This window comes from Phaethon aethereus (assembly GCF_964289735.1).
Source record: "Phaethon aethereus genome assembly, chromosome: 17".
In the NCBI taxonomy this organism is placed as follows: Eukaryota; Metazoa; Chordata; class Aves; order Phaethontiformes; family Phaethontidae; genus Phaethon; species Phaethon aethereus.
The window spans coordinates 9,515,736-9,531,311 of NC_138593.1; the positions used below are offsets into that span (position 1 = coordinate 9,515,736).

The window sequence follows — 15,576 nt, forward strand, 5'->3', positions numbered from 1 at the left end:
TCCGCCCTCACATGAAATGACCGCCCGGGAGGCGGGCGCCGCGCTGCACGCTGGGAGGAGCAACGCGGTGGGGTGGGGCCCGTGGCGGCGGCGGCGGCGGTCAGAGCCCCGTCAGGCGAGAGAGTGGCTCGGCTCGGCCCGCCTTCCCGCGCCCCGCCGATTCCTGTGGGGAGCTTGAGCGCCGCCGCCCTGCGCCTCAGCGCCGCCGCCATGGTGAGGCCCGGGGGAAATGCCGAGTCACGGCGGGCGGGCGGCGGGCTGCTGGGCCCCGCGTTCCTTCAGTGTCTGCGGCGGTTCCCCCGCCGGTGCTCGCTCGCGAAGCGTGTTTGCGAAGCCAGCGAGCCGGTGTGGAGTGCCAGGCGGAGGGTGGGCGGCCGACGGGTGCTGGCGTCTCCTCCGCGGAGCGCCGCCCGTGCTGGTCGGTTGGTCAGGCAAGCCTGACTTGAAGCGTAACCTGGAAGTGCGTCGCTTCCATTTTCTGCCTCCCCACGGAGCGCCTGGCGCACAGATCTATGCCCAAGCAGCGCGTAAGCTGTGTGAACAAGGGGCGCCTCGGTGGCCGGGGAAATAACTGTACGGCTCCTAGGCGCAGTTGTAGCTGAACTTCAGGAGACTTCAGTGAGTGCTGTAACACTTCAGTGTGCTGTCGATACCTATTAATACGTTCTTTGTGTTTTGTTTTTTTTTTTCTCTAGTTCTCTTTTAATATGTTTGATCACCCCATCCCTCGGGTTTTCCAGAACCGTTTCTCAACCCAATACCGCTGCTTCTCGGTATCCATGCTTGCTGGACCTAATGACAGGTCAGATGTGGAGAAAGGCGGGAAGAGTATGTGCATGTTTTATTTTGACTAATAACGTGTTGGAAGAGTGTTTGTGAATAATATCAAGTAATACAGCTTTTGGACAAGACTGCAGAAACATTGTTGAACAGCATGGAGACGTACTGTTGGCTTTGTGGTAGAAGAGCACCCTGGATGGGGCTTTAAGAAGGAAGGCGGAGGGTTTTAGCACATTAGTGTGTAATTAAAAATCTTACCGAGTGAGTCCTGGTTTATGAGCATTAGAAGAAGACATTCTGTTGTTTTAAAGTCTCTTGTTAAAATCTTGGGCCCATTATGAGCCATCGAAATTTATGATTAAAGACTTTTTTCCCTCCTTGTTGTACCACACTTTGCTTGAACAAGGAGAAGAGATCAGCCAATTTAATTTTCAGGCTGTCAGACTTAATCTTATGTTGTTTTGAGTTGGCATCGATTAAAGACAACCTATAAGCCCAAACAAATAAAATTACCTTTAGGAAACATTTTCTTTAGTACTAGGTATTGTAAAACCTTGTCTTCTCTTTTTTCCTGATTAAATTCTGAAGTCTCAGTGCTAGCAGGTGTACTTGTCATGACTGATTCTAGTGAAATCTCTGGCTCAGAAATTAATTTGCAGGAGATTTTAGAATCTCCTTTTTTTGGAGGTAATTTTAGAGAAGGGAGTGATAAAAGTGTATATTATGTACTCTTTGTACAGTCATACTTTTCCTAATCTTACATTCTTAATTCATTTCTGCAGTAATTATGCCACCATCGGCTTTGGATCAACTCAGTAAGTGAATATTTTATTCTGGAATAACAACATTAGAAATATGAGCAAATGCGTAAGCAAATACTACAGTATTTGAGTTATCTATTAAAATCTGACTTAAATAGAGAATAGGAGACTAACTAGTTCAAAAAATGTATGTTGGAAGTATTTTGTCTGTTGGAATTAATGGGGCTTGTCTATCTTTAAGTACAGACATCTGAAGTGTTTGGCTACCTGAGGCACGAATCAATATTTATTAACTACTAATAGAATACTGAATATAATGGTTACAGTTAATCTAGTAAATTCTTAATCTTAACCTGCTTGTTCTGGATACTGTTGTCTGGAGCAAAATTTAATTTAAAGACAAAATAAATTATAATTAACTTTGAAATGGGGAAAAAAAATAACTGAATCAATATTATAAATGGCCTTTATTGGCCTTTTTAACTAAGGGTTTCCTCCTTCCCTTCCCCCTATCTCCCCGAACCCCCCCCGAGTTTTAGCCTTAGTAGAATTTGAGAAATTAGTTTAGTCAGGATTTTATTTTAAAATAGGCAGAGCCTGTTAAAATTCATTAGGTAGGAGCTAACTGATAATAGCTCAAGGACATAACAGTAATAGATTCCTCTGCTAATACCTGCTGCCTGATCATCTCTGAGCTTAGGGAAATACTGGAGAGGCATTTAAAGCTCTAAGTGCGATGGTAGTACAGTATTTGTGTATCTACGTTCTCTCCTGGTTTTGTAGTTTTTAGCAATTAGAACAATGGTGTGAGGGGAATCCTATCCTGCAGTCTGGCTCATTCTCCTGCTAATGTTCAATCTCTGAAAGCTTCAGAAATGTGTTAATGGCTTTTAACAAAGACTTTTTTTTTCTCCTTTCTCATCAGGCCGACTTAATATTACTTACCCAATGCTGTTTAAGCTGACCAATAAAAATTCAGACCGAATGACTCACTGTGGAGTGCTTGAATTTGTGGCTGATGAGGGCATATGTTACCTTCCACACTGGGTGAGTTGTCTCATGCTGAACTGTCAAAACCTGAAGAGTAGGATTAGTGAGTTGCCAGTTTAATTAAACAGGTGGAATGTTTCCTGAAAGTGCATGTCTTTGCTAATCATGTTCCTACAACAGCTTTCAGTGTCAGCTCAGGTTCCCTCCCTCAGAGTTTAAGTAAGTAAGCGAACAGACTGCTTTTTAAGATGTACCTGACTGTTCCTCCTGGAATTAAACCATAGTAAACTGGTGCATTTCAAGGAAGCTGGTTGCCCCAGCAAAAATAAGTATACTCAAGGAAAGAGAATTGGAAACATCAGTCTTGTTGATAGTGGTTTCTATCTTTTTTTTTTTTTTTTTCATTGTTGCAGATGATGCAGAACTTGCTGCTGGAAGAGGGAGGCCTTGTGCAAGTGGAGAGTGTTAATCTTCAAGTTGCTACTTACTCAAAATTTCAGCCACAAAGTCCAGATTTTCTGGACATCACCAATCCAAAAGCTGTGTATCCTTCCTATCAATTGTGGAGCAGGGGACACAAGTTTGCTTCCTCACTCCAATTTGGGAGAAGAGCTAGCTTTTCAGGCATGGTTCATGCTCTTCCAGTAGTAGATAACTACTGCTCCTTTTGAAAACAAAAACAACGGGGAACTTATGTAAAGAAACGTTGCAAAGTGCTGGCACAAAGTGTAGCCTGGAGCGAAGAAGCATGAATCTTAGCTTAAAGTCCAATGAGTTTAAGTGTCCTGTAGAAGAACTCATACACCCAAATGTTCACTAAAAGGCTGTCTGCAGTACTGATGACTTTTAAACCACCTTTGAGAGACCGAGGATCAAAGTTTTATAGCATAGTAACTTTAAAACTTTGATATTGCATTGAAAACAAATGTTTCATCTTAACATACTCCAAAGATTAGAAAATGCATTGAGAAACTTCGCTTGTCTAACTACTGGGGATGTTATTGCCATCAACTACAATGAAAAGGTGCAGTATACAACACCAGTCCATGCAAGTTTAATTTAGGTAACACATCAGTTTGAGGAAATAAATTCTACCCCATGTAAAAAAGTATGTTGTATTTCAGTAGATTGTGACCACATAAGTACTTCGACTACATCTTGTGAATAGGTTTTATAGATGAGTATTTTTGGTAGCATGTGCACTTTTGATCACTTGGCATTGTAGACTAAGATCAGTTGTTGATTATTTTAGTACCAACATCCAACACAAGAGCTCTGCAGTATTGTTGGCAAGTAATCCCAGATGGTAGATTTCACAGTTGGATTTTCTACTGGAAGAAAAAAAAGGGGTCAGTTAAGTCTTCTCCTGAGCTGCTGTTTAGACTGTTTTTTGACTCACGAGAAAATAAATCTTTGTGCCGTTGATGTTTTTACAAGTCAAGGGACAGAATTTATCCTAAATTCATAATTTGCTTTCAAAAACGCAGATTAAGGTACAGTAAGAGTGCAGCAAGATACAGTAAAAGGTAGGCTCTCTAGCTCCCGAATATAGCAGTCTTCTAAGTTAAAAATCTTTGCTCTCATGTTCATTAGAGACCCTGTGGTATCCAGTCCTCAATCTAAAGAGCACTTTTCTCAGTTTTCTTGAAGATATCTGTAGGGAAAGGTTTAGATATGCTTTTCTTATGTTTAAGTTGAGCTCTTTCATGTGCATCTTAAAATACTAATTGCTGTTTCAGATCTATGAGCTTCGGGTAATGGAGACCAAACCAGATAAGGCTGTGTCCATCATAGAATGCGATATGAATGTAAGTTAAAGCTGATGTGGAAAGTGTGCTTTTACTGTGTCCTCCCAAAAGGGGAGGGCATCTTGTTCCGCGATAGTGCTGTACACCAAGCACCTCTGATGCAGGAAAGGTGAAATCAGATGGGATAGGGAAGATGACTCATTAGAGAGTACTCCGTACTCCATGTACCTTTGTAACCACATCTGTGCTCATGAGCTGCCCTTCATGTACCATCAGGTGACTGTAGTGTCTGTAACTTAATGTTTAGATTCAATGTGATTTGTAATCTGAGTTTTATTTAGCAGCCTTGTCTTGATTCAAACTGCAGTGATATGTTGGGGTGCTGTTTTACTGCTCTGTTTCAATTGCATGCTAACACTCATACCTGGGAGGCTTAGTCTTTTTAGTTCCGAGTTAAAATGTTTAACAAGCAAACCTCAGTTCTTTCTACATCAAAACGGAGTGATAGTTTGTAGAGTTTTAAGGAATAGTACTATAAAGCTTAATGATTAAAAGAAAAATAATCAGTCACGCTTATTTTCATTCTTCTTATGTAAATAGGTGGATTTTGATGCTCCTTTGGGGTACAAAGAACCAGAAAGAAGTGCACAACAGGAAGAGACCACAGTAAGTTAAGCTTCTATTATTCAAAAATGCATTCTCTAGATGTCAGCCTTGCTTGTGATGGAGCAGTGAGCATCAGCATACTTTTTTTTTTCCCCCTGAAACAATTTCTTAAGACTAAACTTTACTTAACAGATTCTTTTTCCTGTGTTACTTAGGAGATGGTTGTTTAACAACTGTTGATTTTGGAAATGGGTTAGTCTAAAGTTCTGTTTGGTCAGAAATCTGTGGAACTGTTTTCATGTGTTCTGCATATCACAACATGAATACAATGAAGTAACCGTTTTTCTCCTCACAGGATGTTGAAGCAGACCATAGTGGATATGTGAGTGACATAGGATTTCGTGTAAGTCTCCTATTTCTGCTCAGTTTTGAATGTTGTAAAATGGTGAGGAGAAGTTGTCCCAAACAACTGCAAAATACTAGTACCTGTTCTTAGAGGTGCTCTTCATTTAACTGGCAAGTATCTGTGAATGTTTTATGGTGCTTACAGCTGGTAAGAGCATGACTTGCTGTCCTTAAAAGGCCAGTCTATAAATAGGAGTGTGTTTTGGTCTCCCAAACCCAGTGTTCATCAGTCTTTATGTACCAAAAAGAAACATGCTGAATCAAATAATTATATAAAAATTATGGTAAGATTTTACAGAATATAGTATCCCTGTGCAGTGTGCTTTCAAATACAAGATCCGGTTAAATTAAAACTCGTGTATACATAGGCATTCTCTGGCTCTGGGAACAGATTGGATGGCAAGAAGAAAGGCGTTGAGCCTAGTCCATCACCAATTAAACCAGGAGACATCCGAAGGTATGGCTGTTTCATGCGGCTGTCAGCAAGTGAAGGATCAGTGTTTGAATGGAGGTTTGTTGAGTGTTTGATTTGGGGTTTTTTTCCTGCTCCTGCAATATAAACAAGCTAACTTCCTGGTAAGTTTCCATTTAGAAAATAGATAGCCTAATCTTCCAGACTGACCGTGTGTCCTGACTACTTAAGGTGCAGATCCTAAATTAATGTTGCCAAAACTCTCTCAATCAGCTCTGGTTCTATAGAAGACAGGTAGGGAAAGGCAGCGGGTCTAGTCTGGGCGGTGGGCTGGATTGAGTGATGCACAGAACCCTGCCCATTTTCTAAAGCGAAATTTGGCATAGAGTGAAATCTTTTTTGAGTTGGGTGGATAACCAAAGTCAAGCCATGTGTGGGTTTGGGTTGTTTTTTGGTTTGGTTTTATTTCCTTGGAAGGAAACATCTAAATTCAGACTTAGTGGAAGTGTGCAGGGCTGTGGTTCCTGTGGTGTTCTGTCACTTATGCCTGTCACAATAAAACCACAGGCTGCATGGAAACGTGCCTACAGCCAAGCTTCTACAGCAGCTCTAGTATGTGATGACTTACTGCATGCAGTGTATGCCTACCTTCAGAAAATAATTCCGTGGTTTAACTCTAGAATTATTTGGTAATGAATATTTGCAGCCAGTGTTGGTACAATACTGACAGACATAGAATAGATCTCGCTGTGTTCAATTGGATAATAGGTACAAAACTTTAATAATACTTTTATGCTTCTTTTCCAGAGGAATACCCAACTATGACTTCAAGATCGGTAGAATCACATTCATTAGAAACTCACGTCCGCTAGTTAAGAAGGTCGAAGAGGTAAATAAAGTTGGGTCCTTCCCAATTTTGCACAGAAGTTAGTGCTTCCTCTCTCTGTACTTGGTTTTTCACAGCACACTTCTGTTAAAAAGTGGCAGTAGTTAAAAAGTGGTTTGAGTTAGGTGAAAGCAACCTCCGATGCCCTTGCCTGCTGAGGTAAGAAGATTGGCCTGGTATAAGTTTAATAAGCCAGTGCAAACTTGTTTCAGTTGGCTGAAAGGCCGCTGAAATGCTCGTGTTTTATTTTCAGGGAGAAAGTGGTTATTATGTGGATTAAAGATGTGAAATGTCTACAGTCATATGCTGCTCTGATGGAATGTTCTTTCTAACGATTGTTCAGCTTTCATCACACACAAGAAGTGAGCAAAGAGGTAACAACCTTTTTTTTTTTTTCCTCTTCCCTTTTTTCAGGATGAATCTGGAAGCCGGTTTATTGCCTTTTCAGGAGAAGGCCAGTCCCTGCGCAAAAAAGGAAGAAAACCCTAAGTTGTGGTACCTTTAGTCAGTTAGGAGGAAAATAAAATAACAATTGCAGCATATTGGATCCTAGTTATTGCAGTTGAGAGGAAAGATTGTTTTGCAGCAGAGGAACACTTTCACTGGTTTTGGTTTCACATTTAAAACTAGAGCTGTCAGACTGTCTTAATTTTCAGTTGAAAATTAAGTTCTAGGAATTCTGAAGGAGTTTTTTGGATGTGCAAAGAGGGAAAGTCTATTGGGTAAACCTGAGAAGTACAACCAACAAGTTCTATCTTATTAAAAGGTCTGATTCTTAGACTACATCCTTCCCTCTTATCTCCTGAGTGATGGTGGTCTCATGTTGCTCTGTGCTTGCTATTTTTCTCCCTCTATATGTATTTTGCCACAATTTAAGGTAAGCTTTTTGGTGTGGTGCAAATGAAGGCTAACACTTCAGTGTTTAAGACTTTTGTGCAGGGAGCCTCTCTCATCTTAGCTTCAGGTGTTGGGTTATAAATCATTCTAAGTAATCCCCCTGTAACTGCTTTTTATATTTATAATTAATAACATGCCTTTTAATAGTTCAGATAGAATAACGTACTGTAGCACTCTTCTGGCATGTGTAGGGAGAAGCGAGACCCAGCTTCTGAGCCCGGTGCTGGTGAGGGAGCACAGAGCTCCGGCGCTTTGGAATAGCGGTGCCGGTACGAACCTGCGCATCCTTCCGTGTGCCGGCGGGCGGTTACCGATCCTCTGCCTGGGTAACCGGGGGGAGCCGCGGCGCGCCTTCCCGAAAGGCCGAGTAAAGCTTCCTTAGTAACCAGCGTACGTCCCTGCTGTGGTGATTTCAGGAGGGGGGGGAAAAAAAAAAAAACCAAACAACCACAAAGTGCTGGGGTCTGCCTCGTGGCTCTAGCGCTTTCCCCACCCGCGGCGAGGGGCTTCCCGGGAGAACCGGGCCCCGGGGCGGTCGGGGCCAGGTGTTAGGTGGGCAGCCGTGGGCTCGCAGGCCCGGGGGCGGGGCGACGGGACAGCCAGCTTGTGCTGCCCGTCGCTATTGGCCGGACGCGCGGGTCCCCCTGCAAGCAGGGCGGGGATTGGTGGCTGGGCGGCGGCCGTCAAGCGGGGGCAGCATGGCGGACGGCGAGACCTGGCGGGTGAGCGGGGCTGGGGGCGGCGGGGGCGGAGGGGGCCGGGCCGGCAGCGCGGCTCAGCCCGACCTCTGTGACCGTCCGCAGCCGCCGCGGTCGTGCGAGGACTACTGGTGGGAATGGAAGCACTGCCGCGGGCTGCGGCACGCCTTCCACCACTACTACGCGCACGGGGAGCTGCCGGCCTGCGGCCGCTGGCGGGACGACTACGAGGCCTGCCGCGCCTGGGAGAGGGGCCGCGCCGCCGCCGCGCAGGTACCGCCCCCGACCCCGTCGTTCCCCTCCTGCCCCTTCCCGCCTCGGGAGCGAGCGGCAGCCGGGAGCGGCGGTCGCTGTCCCGCCCGGGCCCTTGTGGTCACCGTGCCTGGGGCTCTGTAAGCCGGAGGTTGGGGGAGAGAGACCTCGCAGCCGCCTGCGGCGAGCCGTGTCGGCGGTCGCACAACGGGGTGGGCTTGGAAAATCCGACGTTTGCTTGGGCTGGAGGTGGGTAAGATGGTCTTGACAGCCAGCGGGAGTATTTTCACAGTGTTCTGCTGTAAAAGCTCTTGATTTCAGTTACAATACAAAGAGCTGCCACGTTACAGGCAAAAAGGATTCCTGGGGTGCCCAGAACCGCTCCTGGGTACGGCCCCATGAACACCAACGATGGGAGCCTCAGCACAGGCTGCAGCATAACTCACCCTTTCAGCCAACTAGGACACCTTCTGGGAGGGAAGGTAGCACATACGTGGTAGTTTTCTTCATAACGGAACAGTCAGAGGCAAAATAAAAATGTGACATAGTTAAAGCTTGTATCCTGGCTTACCTTACATAGTGTACAGCGCTTCTATTTAAGTATGATAAATTTCCATTCCTCATTTTATCTCAGATAGTCACAGCAGGAAGTAAGCTCTGTAAGACTAAAACATCCAGTGCTGTTGTGGTAATATTTTTTCCCTGTATTTCAGGAAGCTTTGTGCAAGAGTGAAAGAGCTCGAGTTATGGAAAAACAGAAACATGCTCCAGTGTGGACGCTCAGGAAGAGCCCACCACCTGACTGGTATCTCCCACTTGACCAAGACAAACCAAATTAACAAGACTGTTTTGCTGCAGTTGGTCAGTAATGTAATACACAATGCAGAATTATGCTGTCTTTTATGTGTACCTCCACCCTGCAATACTTAATACTCATTTGAAAATCCTGAGAGTTTATTTAAACACCCAGTATTTTTCAAAGGGAGAATTGAGGTGCTTAATTTGATTCTGATCCCTTACTACTGTTTTACACTCTAGGATTTCATCTCAGCAGGCAATTCCCAAATGACCAGCTCCTCTTGCTAGATGAGGACCTCTTCCCCTACAAGCCACTCTTGTGCACTTTTGGAACAAAGGCCCCATCCCAGGCCTGCCAGCTGGGAAACCAAAAGCAAGCTGGGCCTCCTCCTTGCCAGTTCAGGACAGTCAAAACCACTAGCATTTAAAAGGCATTTTCCAGATTCACTATTGTCATGGGTTAAGAGCTTCTCACCTGGTGGGATGACATTGCACACCCTGAAACTGCAACCCTGCCCCTTTGTGGAACTGCTCTTGAATGGTGGTCTGTGTCAATGGCAGTATTCAAAATTACTACAAAAATAAAGGTTTAAATGAATGAAGAGAGATCTGTTTTGTTTTAGGGCAAACCCTTAGAAACTCAGTTACAATAGTTACATGGCATATAAAAAAAAATCCACAAAACCAAAAGCAACCTTAGTTTTGGCTTTGTCACAGTATGTCTTCCATCTGTTTTCCCTTTTATATGCAGGGGTACTTCAGTGAAGTCTGATAAGAAAGGCAGTAAGCAGCTGCTACCTCCCGTATAGCATAGACTCTGATGTGATGACTGTGACATTCTGTCCTCGGATCATCCAAGTTATGGTTTATGCAGAACAAAAAAATGCTGCTCAGGAGTCTACGGAGGGATGAGAGATTTAAGCCCAGAAAGATAAAGTGCTTTGTGAAATACTACTTTGCCTTGTTCTAGCATGGCACAAGCATAAGGTAGTGTCGTTTTCTTGGGTGTCTGATTACCTAGAGAGCCATTTAAAAACCCCAAACAAACAGGTACTTCATTAATACGTTTTTTTACGGTCACACACCTACAGTATTTTAACACACAGAAGGAATTGTTTATTCTTGATCCATTCTTTCCTCCTTCCAAGTAGCTCATGCCAGATAAACAGCAGACTCCTCCATCAGTGCGTATACACTTTGGTGATATCAACGCATTTTCCTTCAGGAGGATCATAACCAGGAAGTGGTGGGGTATAACTAGGTCCATCTCTCTCAAAGGGGAAAAGCCCTTCATCTCGTCTGATGGCCGCCTGATACAGCTCCTCTGATTCAAGGCGCAGTTCCTTTAGTGCCTCTTGTTGAGCTTCTACAAGAGTCTGAATTGCTTTCTTTTCTGCCTTATCTTGTCTCTGCTTAAACAAACACCACTTTTTCATAAGTAAAACTCTTCTTTCACTCTCCTCAAATGACAGAGGGGGAAGACTTCGCACCCTGATAAAGAATAAGATTAACACTGTAATAGAGAAATAGCCTGCACCCCAGTGAGCAAGTTAAAAAAAACCCAAACCAACAAACCCCCCCCCCAAAATAACAAAAAAAACCCCACCAAACCCAGAGAATATATTTCATTCATGCAATGTCTGTGTGTGAGATTTTCTACTACTTTTAGGAGAGGCAAATAAAATTTGCTTTCCACATTCTTGTCCTGATAGAAGTAGATAAGGTTTTGTACTAAGGCTAGCACTACACACTGCAGTTTTGCAGAGAAAGAAGTGAGAAGTTTTTCTACCATGAAAGCAAGTTTATGGTGAAAGACAGTCTGTCTTACCTGTTGCTATCCGAGTACTTAAGTGGTGGTATAAAATCCTCAATCGGAATCATTTCTGGGGCAGCTTTTTCCAACTTTCTTATTTTCTTTTTCATACGATCCTTCTGTGCTTGCTCTCTCCTTACATCCACTTTCTTCTTCTTCTTTGGTTGTGCTCTACAAAGGAAATACATGAATGAGGGAGGATAATTTTGTAATTTAATTAAAAACCAGCAACTTTCACTTCCACTTTACTTCTCTAAGAATTGTTCTTTCCCATTGCTTAATTTGGTCCTTAATAGAAGTTCCAGCCATTTCCTTAATTCAAGTAATGTAACGTCCAGGAGATGGTAATATATCTTGTGAGATTGTCTGCAAAGAGAACTGTACGTGCCTGAGAAAAGCAACTTCTGGTTTTGTGCTGAACATTAGAATGACCTGAGCAAAGTTCCAGAAAAATTGAATTGGAATTGTTTTGCACTACCTCAGAGTGCAGCAGAGCAGATAACAGGTTCATTTCCAAATATTCCTGTCATCTCACATCAAAGAAGAGAGTGAGTGGTTTTACACATCCTTTTACAATTTCCACAACTGGAACCAAATTCAAGGTGCAGGTGTTACTCTCCTGTTGTATTGCACCACACAGATCCAGTATACCCAAGATAACACATGCCACGCTCCAGAAACACAAACAAATCCTCACAGTGGACATGTGGGATAGCATTCCTGCCTTGCAGATCGAACAAACAACCTTTATGGTGTGAAACAGTTTCTCTGATGGTACCTAATAGCTACCAGGGTATTTTAAATCTAGTTGCATCAAAACAAAACAAAACACGGATACCAAAATGTAACATACATGTAAATGCAGGCTGTCCAATATACCACTTTATAGAGAAGTATTTTCAGTTCAGCTAGGCTTTCATTTCCATCATTGCTCAAAAGGGAATTCCGGACCACAGTTTAAATCCAAACATCTCCAACCACATTCTGTGGTTGAGGAAGCAAATACAACTACACAGAAGCATAATGTGATAATTGTACAGGTTACCACTAGACTCCTCAAGAGGTCAATGGTTCTTAACTACTTTTACATACAGTAACTTAACACTAAACATCTATAATCAAAAGTTAATTTGAACTTCAGAAAATTTGTGTTCCCCTAAGGATGAAAACACTTCTACATACCTCAATAGAAGTTGCACTCACCTCACAGGTAGAGATGGCCTGAACGCCAGCAGTGAAGTCTGCCAGTGACTTCCTCGGAATGGAACTGTCTGGGGCAGCCAAGAACTTAAGAAGAAAAGGGAACATAAAGCATGAGGAGAAACGGACTTTGATGACATTCACTCTGCAAAACACAAGAGCTATTTATTAGTCATAAATTACAACGATGAGTTTCAAATCATATTTGGCTACTTAACTCATGACAGTAGACAGTATTTGCCCAGTGATCATCACCTCAAATTCTTCAGTAAGGTAACTAAAACCAAAGTTTGGGCTGTTCAGTGCTGTGAACCCACACCGTACCGAGGGGTGAAGCAGTTATTTTTTTAAGTCTATGAATAGGTTAGAGTAATTTTATTCTTAAACTCTGATAACGGCCCCTTTGAAGTGCTGATTCTGGAGAAGCAAGGCCACCTCCGTTCAAACTGGGAGGAGAGAGGCGCCGTTTCTCAAATCTCGGCGGATGTCACGAGAAAGAGATTCGGCCCAGGTGCCCGCACACACCTCATCCCGCTCCCGACCCCAGAGCGCAGGCCCAGGCCGCCGAGGGAGCCCCGGGCGAGCGCGGCCCGCCCGGGAAGGAGACCAGGCCCAGGGCTTGCCGGAAGAGGGCAAGGCGGGAACCTCGACCAAGGGGCGCGTCGCTAGGCTCCTTCCCCGCGAGCCCAGGGCAGGGAGGCCGCCACGGACGGACTCAGAACACCGCCCCAGCCCTACCTGAACCGGGCACCTCCGGGCGCTGCCCAGGCGCCGCAGAGCCCCCGGACCACCGCCGCCGCCAACATGGCTCCCCGATGGTGCCAGGGGTGCACCCGCACTCCTCACCGGCCGCAGTCCGACTCTCGCGTCCCCTGTTCCGGCTCCCAAATGTTCCGCCTGGGCTCCCCACACTGCTAAGGCCCCTCCCCGCCCCGCCCCGTCGCCATCGCCCCGCTCCACCCGGCAGGGGGCGCGCGCCCGCTCGCCTGGTCGCTCCCGCCTGCCCGCCCATGGAGGCGGGGCGGTGGCGCCTCGCGGGATCTCGCCCCCCGCCGGCCGAGGCGGGGGAACGCCGGGGCTTAGGGGCGGCTGTTTCCCGCCGGGCCGGTTAGGCGGTTGCCAGGCGCCGAGTTCCGGCGTTGCCGGGAGCCGCCGGGAGCCGAGCGGGGGATGCGGCCGGGCGGTGGGGGCTGCGGCACGGGCGGCGCCGGGGCATGGAGCGGCGCTGAGGCGGCTCCGGCCGGCGGAGGGGGCGGGCAGAGCGGCGTGCGGCAGGGGCCCATGGTGGCCGGCGGCCGCTGAGCTCCGCCGCTCGCTCGGCCGCGGAGGCAGCCCAGGCGGAGCCGCCCTGGGGTCCCGAGGGCGGAGGCCGGCGGGAGCCCCGGGCGGGGAACAATGAAGCTCCTGAAGCCGACCTGGGTCAACCACAATGGTGAGGGCCAGCCGGCCGCGCCGCCGGGCAGCAGGTGCCGCGGGGCCGGGAGGGCAGGTGCGGCAGGGCACGGGGGGGAGCGGGCCGCGGGTGAGGGCCGGGGGGGCGCGGCACGGCCGGGGCGCGGCACACGCGTGGGGCGAGTTTGAACGTGGGCTAGGGGCGGCCGGGGGCGCCCGAGCCGTTTGTAGCTGCCGCTTCGCCGTCTGCGGGCGGCCGTTTGCTCCCCTGCTCCCCGCGGGGCGGCCGCGGCGTGCTCGGAACCCCGCCGCGCTGGGGAGCTGCAGGCGCGTACGCGGGGCGGCGGCGGGCAGGTGCCTCCGGGCGGGCGGCGACGGGAGCGGGCGCAACAAGTTCTCACCCCGCGGTGTCCCGGCGCGGAGGCAGCGGGCTGGGAGGCTCACGGGGGGCCGGAGGTGCAGGCACGCAGCCGGGGTTTCTAGAGAAGCGCGGTTTGCGGGAGGCAGAGTTTATCTGAGGAGGGGGCTCGGTGAGAGCCCGACCTCCAGACGATGGCTAAAGGGTGCCGCGGCAGCGGCCGCTGGAGCTGCGCCGGTGGCAGCCGCTGGGACGGCTCTCGCCTGGCAGAGCGCGTGTTTTGGGGAGCGCAGGCAGCCCCCGGCTGCAGCGCGGGCTTCGCAGGGAGCGGTGAAGCGCTGGTAGCTGAAGACCGCGCTGCTTCTACTTGCCAGGCACGAACGTTGGGCAACTTCCCGCTTGAGAAAGTGGAGAGGGATAGTTCGAATCAAGTGTGCTCCCTGCAAAAGTGAGAGGAGGCTTTGGTGCAGCGATCGAAGTACCCTCTGTGGCTGCGATGTGCAGGCATCCTGTGCCAACGCGCTGCAGTGACCGCAGTGGTCTCACACTACTGAGTCAGGTCCAGTGTTGAAGTCCCCGAATGCTGTAAGTTTCAGCACTGGTCATCTGTGCTGTAGTTGGCCGTGGGGGAAGAAGATTCTTCCAATAGTACTTTGAAAAACAACTTCCTGAAGTTATGTAGTATTCTGTCTGCCACTCCTCTGGTGATTTTATAGAGATCTGTGAACTAAAACACTTTCAGAATGAAGTGTTGATGTCGACAGAAAGCTTTACACTTTGCTAGTGTGGAGAGTACAGGATAGCATCACTGTTACATGTTTACACCACTTACGATAAATTTCTGGAGTAATACCGGTACTGTTCCTGGCGAAGTAGTGAGAAGAAATCTTAACATGAAGAGCTCACTTCTGTCCCTGCAAGTTTTGTCCTCAAATTCATGTGTACAGCTTTATTTCAGCTGCAAGTTTTATACCCTGGTGTAATGTTATACCGTGGTATAAATGTCAATAGTTGGACTTATCTGGCCAATTGGTATCTAGAATAAAAACCAAGCCAGAGACTATGTTATTCAAGCTGGAGAAGTATGCTTTAAAAACCACAGATGCAACTTTACAGCTGCTTTTCTGTATGCATTGTTGTCTTTGTAATCATGCTTCAGGTTTTAAGAACAGTAACTTAAACCCTGAGTTGCAATTCACATGCATCTTTACTTGAACTACTCTCCAGGGGCCATATAGTCAGCCGATGGACCTAGCCATTTAAGGAAAGGTTGTAGTGAACTGAAGAAACGTGAAAGTACTTTATTTCAAGATTTTTTTTACATTTCTGCTTGGTTAATCTAAACAAATGTAGCATTTACATCTTAATCTGTGGCTGCCTGTGGGCAGACTGTCCTGTGCCTCTCTGGATCTTCAGTGGGAGCCCGCTTACGAGCAGCTGAATAAAAACTTTTGGCCTAAATCTTTGCAGATCACAGAGATTAGATCTGTAACATCTTTCCTTATTCTTCAATGGGTGCACCTTTTGGTATGGGTATGCATTTGAAATCTGTAGCAATTCAAAATATGTCTAACCATTGT

The 15,576-nt window shown here is 46.8% G+C and overlaps 4 protein-coding genes across 5 annotated transcripts in view; 3 read left to right on the forward strand and 1 right to left on the reverse strand.

Moving 5' to 3' along the window:
* The first annotated feature begins 545 nt into the window (after positions 1 to 545).
* UFD1 (ubiquitin recognition factor in ER associated degradation 1) lies at positions 546 to 7,100 on the forward strand. 2 transcript variants are annotated; one of them, XM_082007895.1, is made up of 11 exons: positions 546 to 828; positions 1,563 to 1,595; positions 2,467 to 2,588; positions 2,945 to 3,075; positions 3,483 to 3,555; positions 4,271 to 4,339; positions 4,880 to 4,945; positions 5,241 to 5,288; positions 5,659 to 5,747; positions 6,510 to 6,591; positions 7,003 to 7,100. In XM_082007895.1, exons 1-11 carry the CDS (start codon positions 708 to 710, stop codon positions 7,075 to 7,077), a joined length of 909 nt encoding a protein of 302 aa, XP_081864021.1. In that variant the 5' UTR covers positions 546 to 707; the 3' UTR covers positions 7,078 to 7,100. The 2 variants fall into 2 exon arrangements, with proteins under 2 accessions (XP_081864021.1, XP_081864022.1); XM_082007896.1 differs by lacking the exon at positions 1,563 to 1,595 and having other exon boundaries at positions 702 to 852.
* A 702-nt stretch (positions 7,101 to 7,802) lies between these two features.
* Positions 7,803 to 9,378, forward strand: LOC309411319 (synaptic plasticity regulator PANTS). The gene is made up of 3 exons (XM_082007922.1): positions 7,803 to 8,207; positions 8,289 to 8,456; positions 9,149 to 9,378. The coding sequence occupies exons 1-3, from the start codon at positions 8,184 to 8,186 to the stop codon at positions 9,272 to 9,274; spliced, it is 318 nt and encodes a 105-aa protein (XP_081864048.1). The 5' UTR covers positions 7,803 to 8,183; the 3' UTR covers positions 9,275 to 9,378.
* A 1,036-nt stretch (positions 9,379 to 10,414) lies between these two features.
* Positions 10,415 to 13,052, reverse strand: MRPL40 (mitochondrial ribosomal protein L40; the record flags this gene model as incomplete). The annotated part of the gene is made up of 4 exons (XM_082007504.1): positions 10,415 to 10,724; positions 11,062 to 11,217; positions 12,250 to 12,333; positions 12,985 to 13,052. The coding sequence occupies 4 exons, from the start codon at positions 13,050 to 13,052 to the stop codon at positions 10,415 to 10,417; spliced, it is 618 nt and encodes a 205-aa protein (XP_081863630.1).
* Positions 13,053 to 13,641: 589 nt separating this feature from the next.
* The window catches only part of HIRA (histone cell cycle regulator), a gene marked incomplete at both ends in the record, with an annotated part of 37,237 nt that continues 35,302 nt past the window's right edge, over positions 13,642 to 15,576 (forward strand). The window contains one exon of the mRNA XM_082007628.1: positions 13,642 to 13,678. Coding sequence (XP_081863754.1) covers positions 13,642 to 13,678 — 37 coding nt within the window. The remainder of the gene's footprint in view (positions 13,679 to 15,576) is intronic.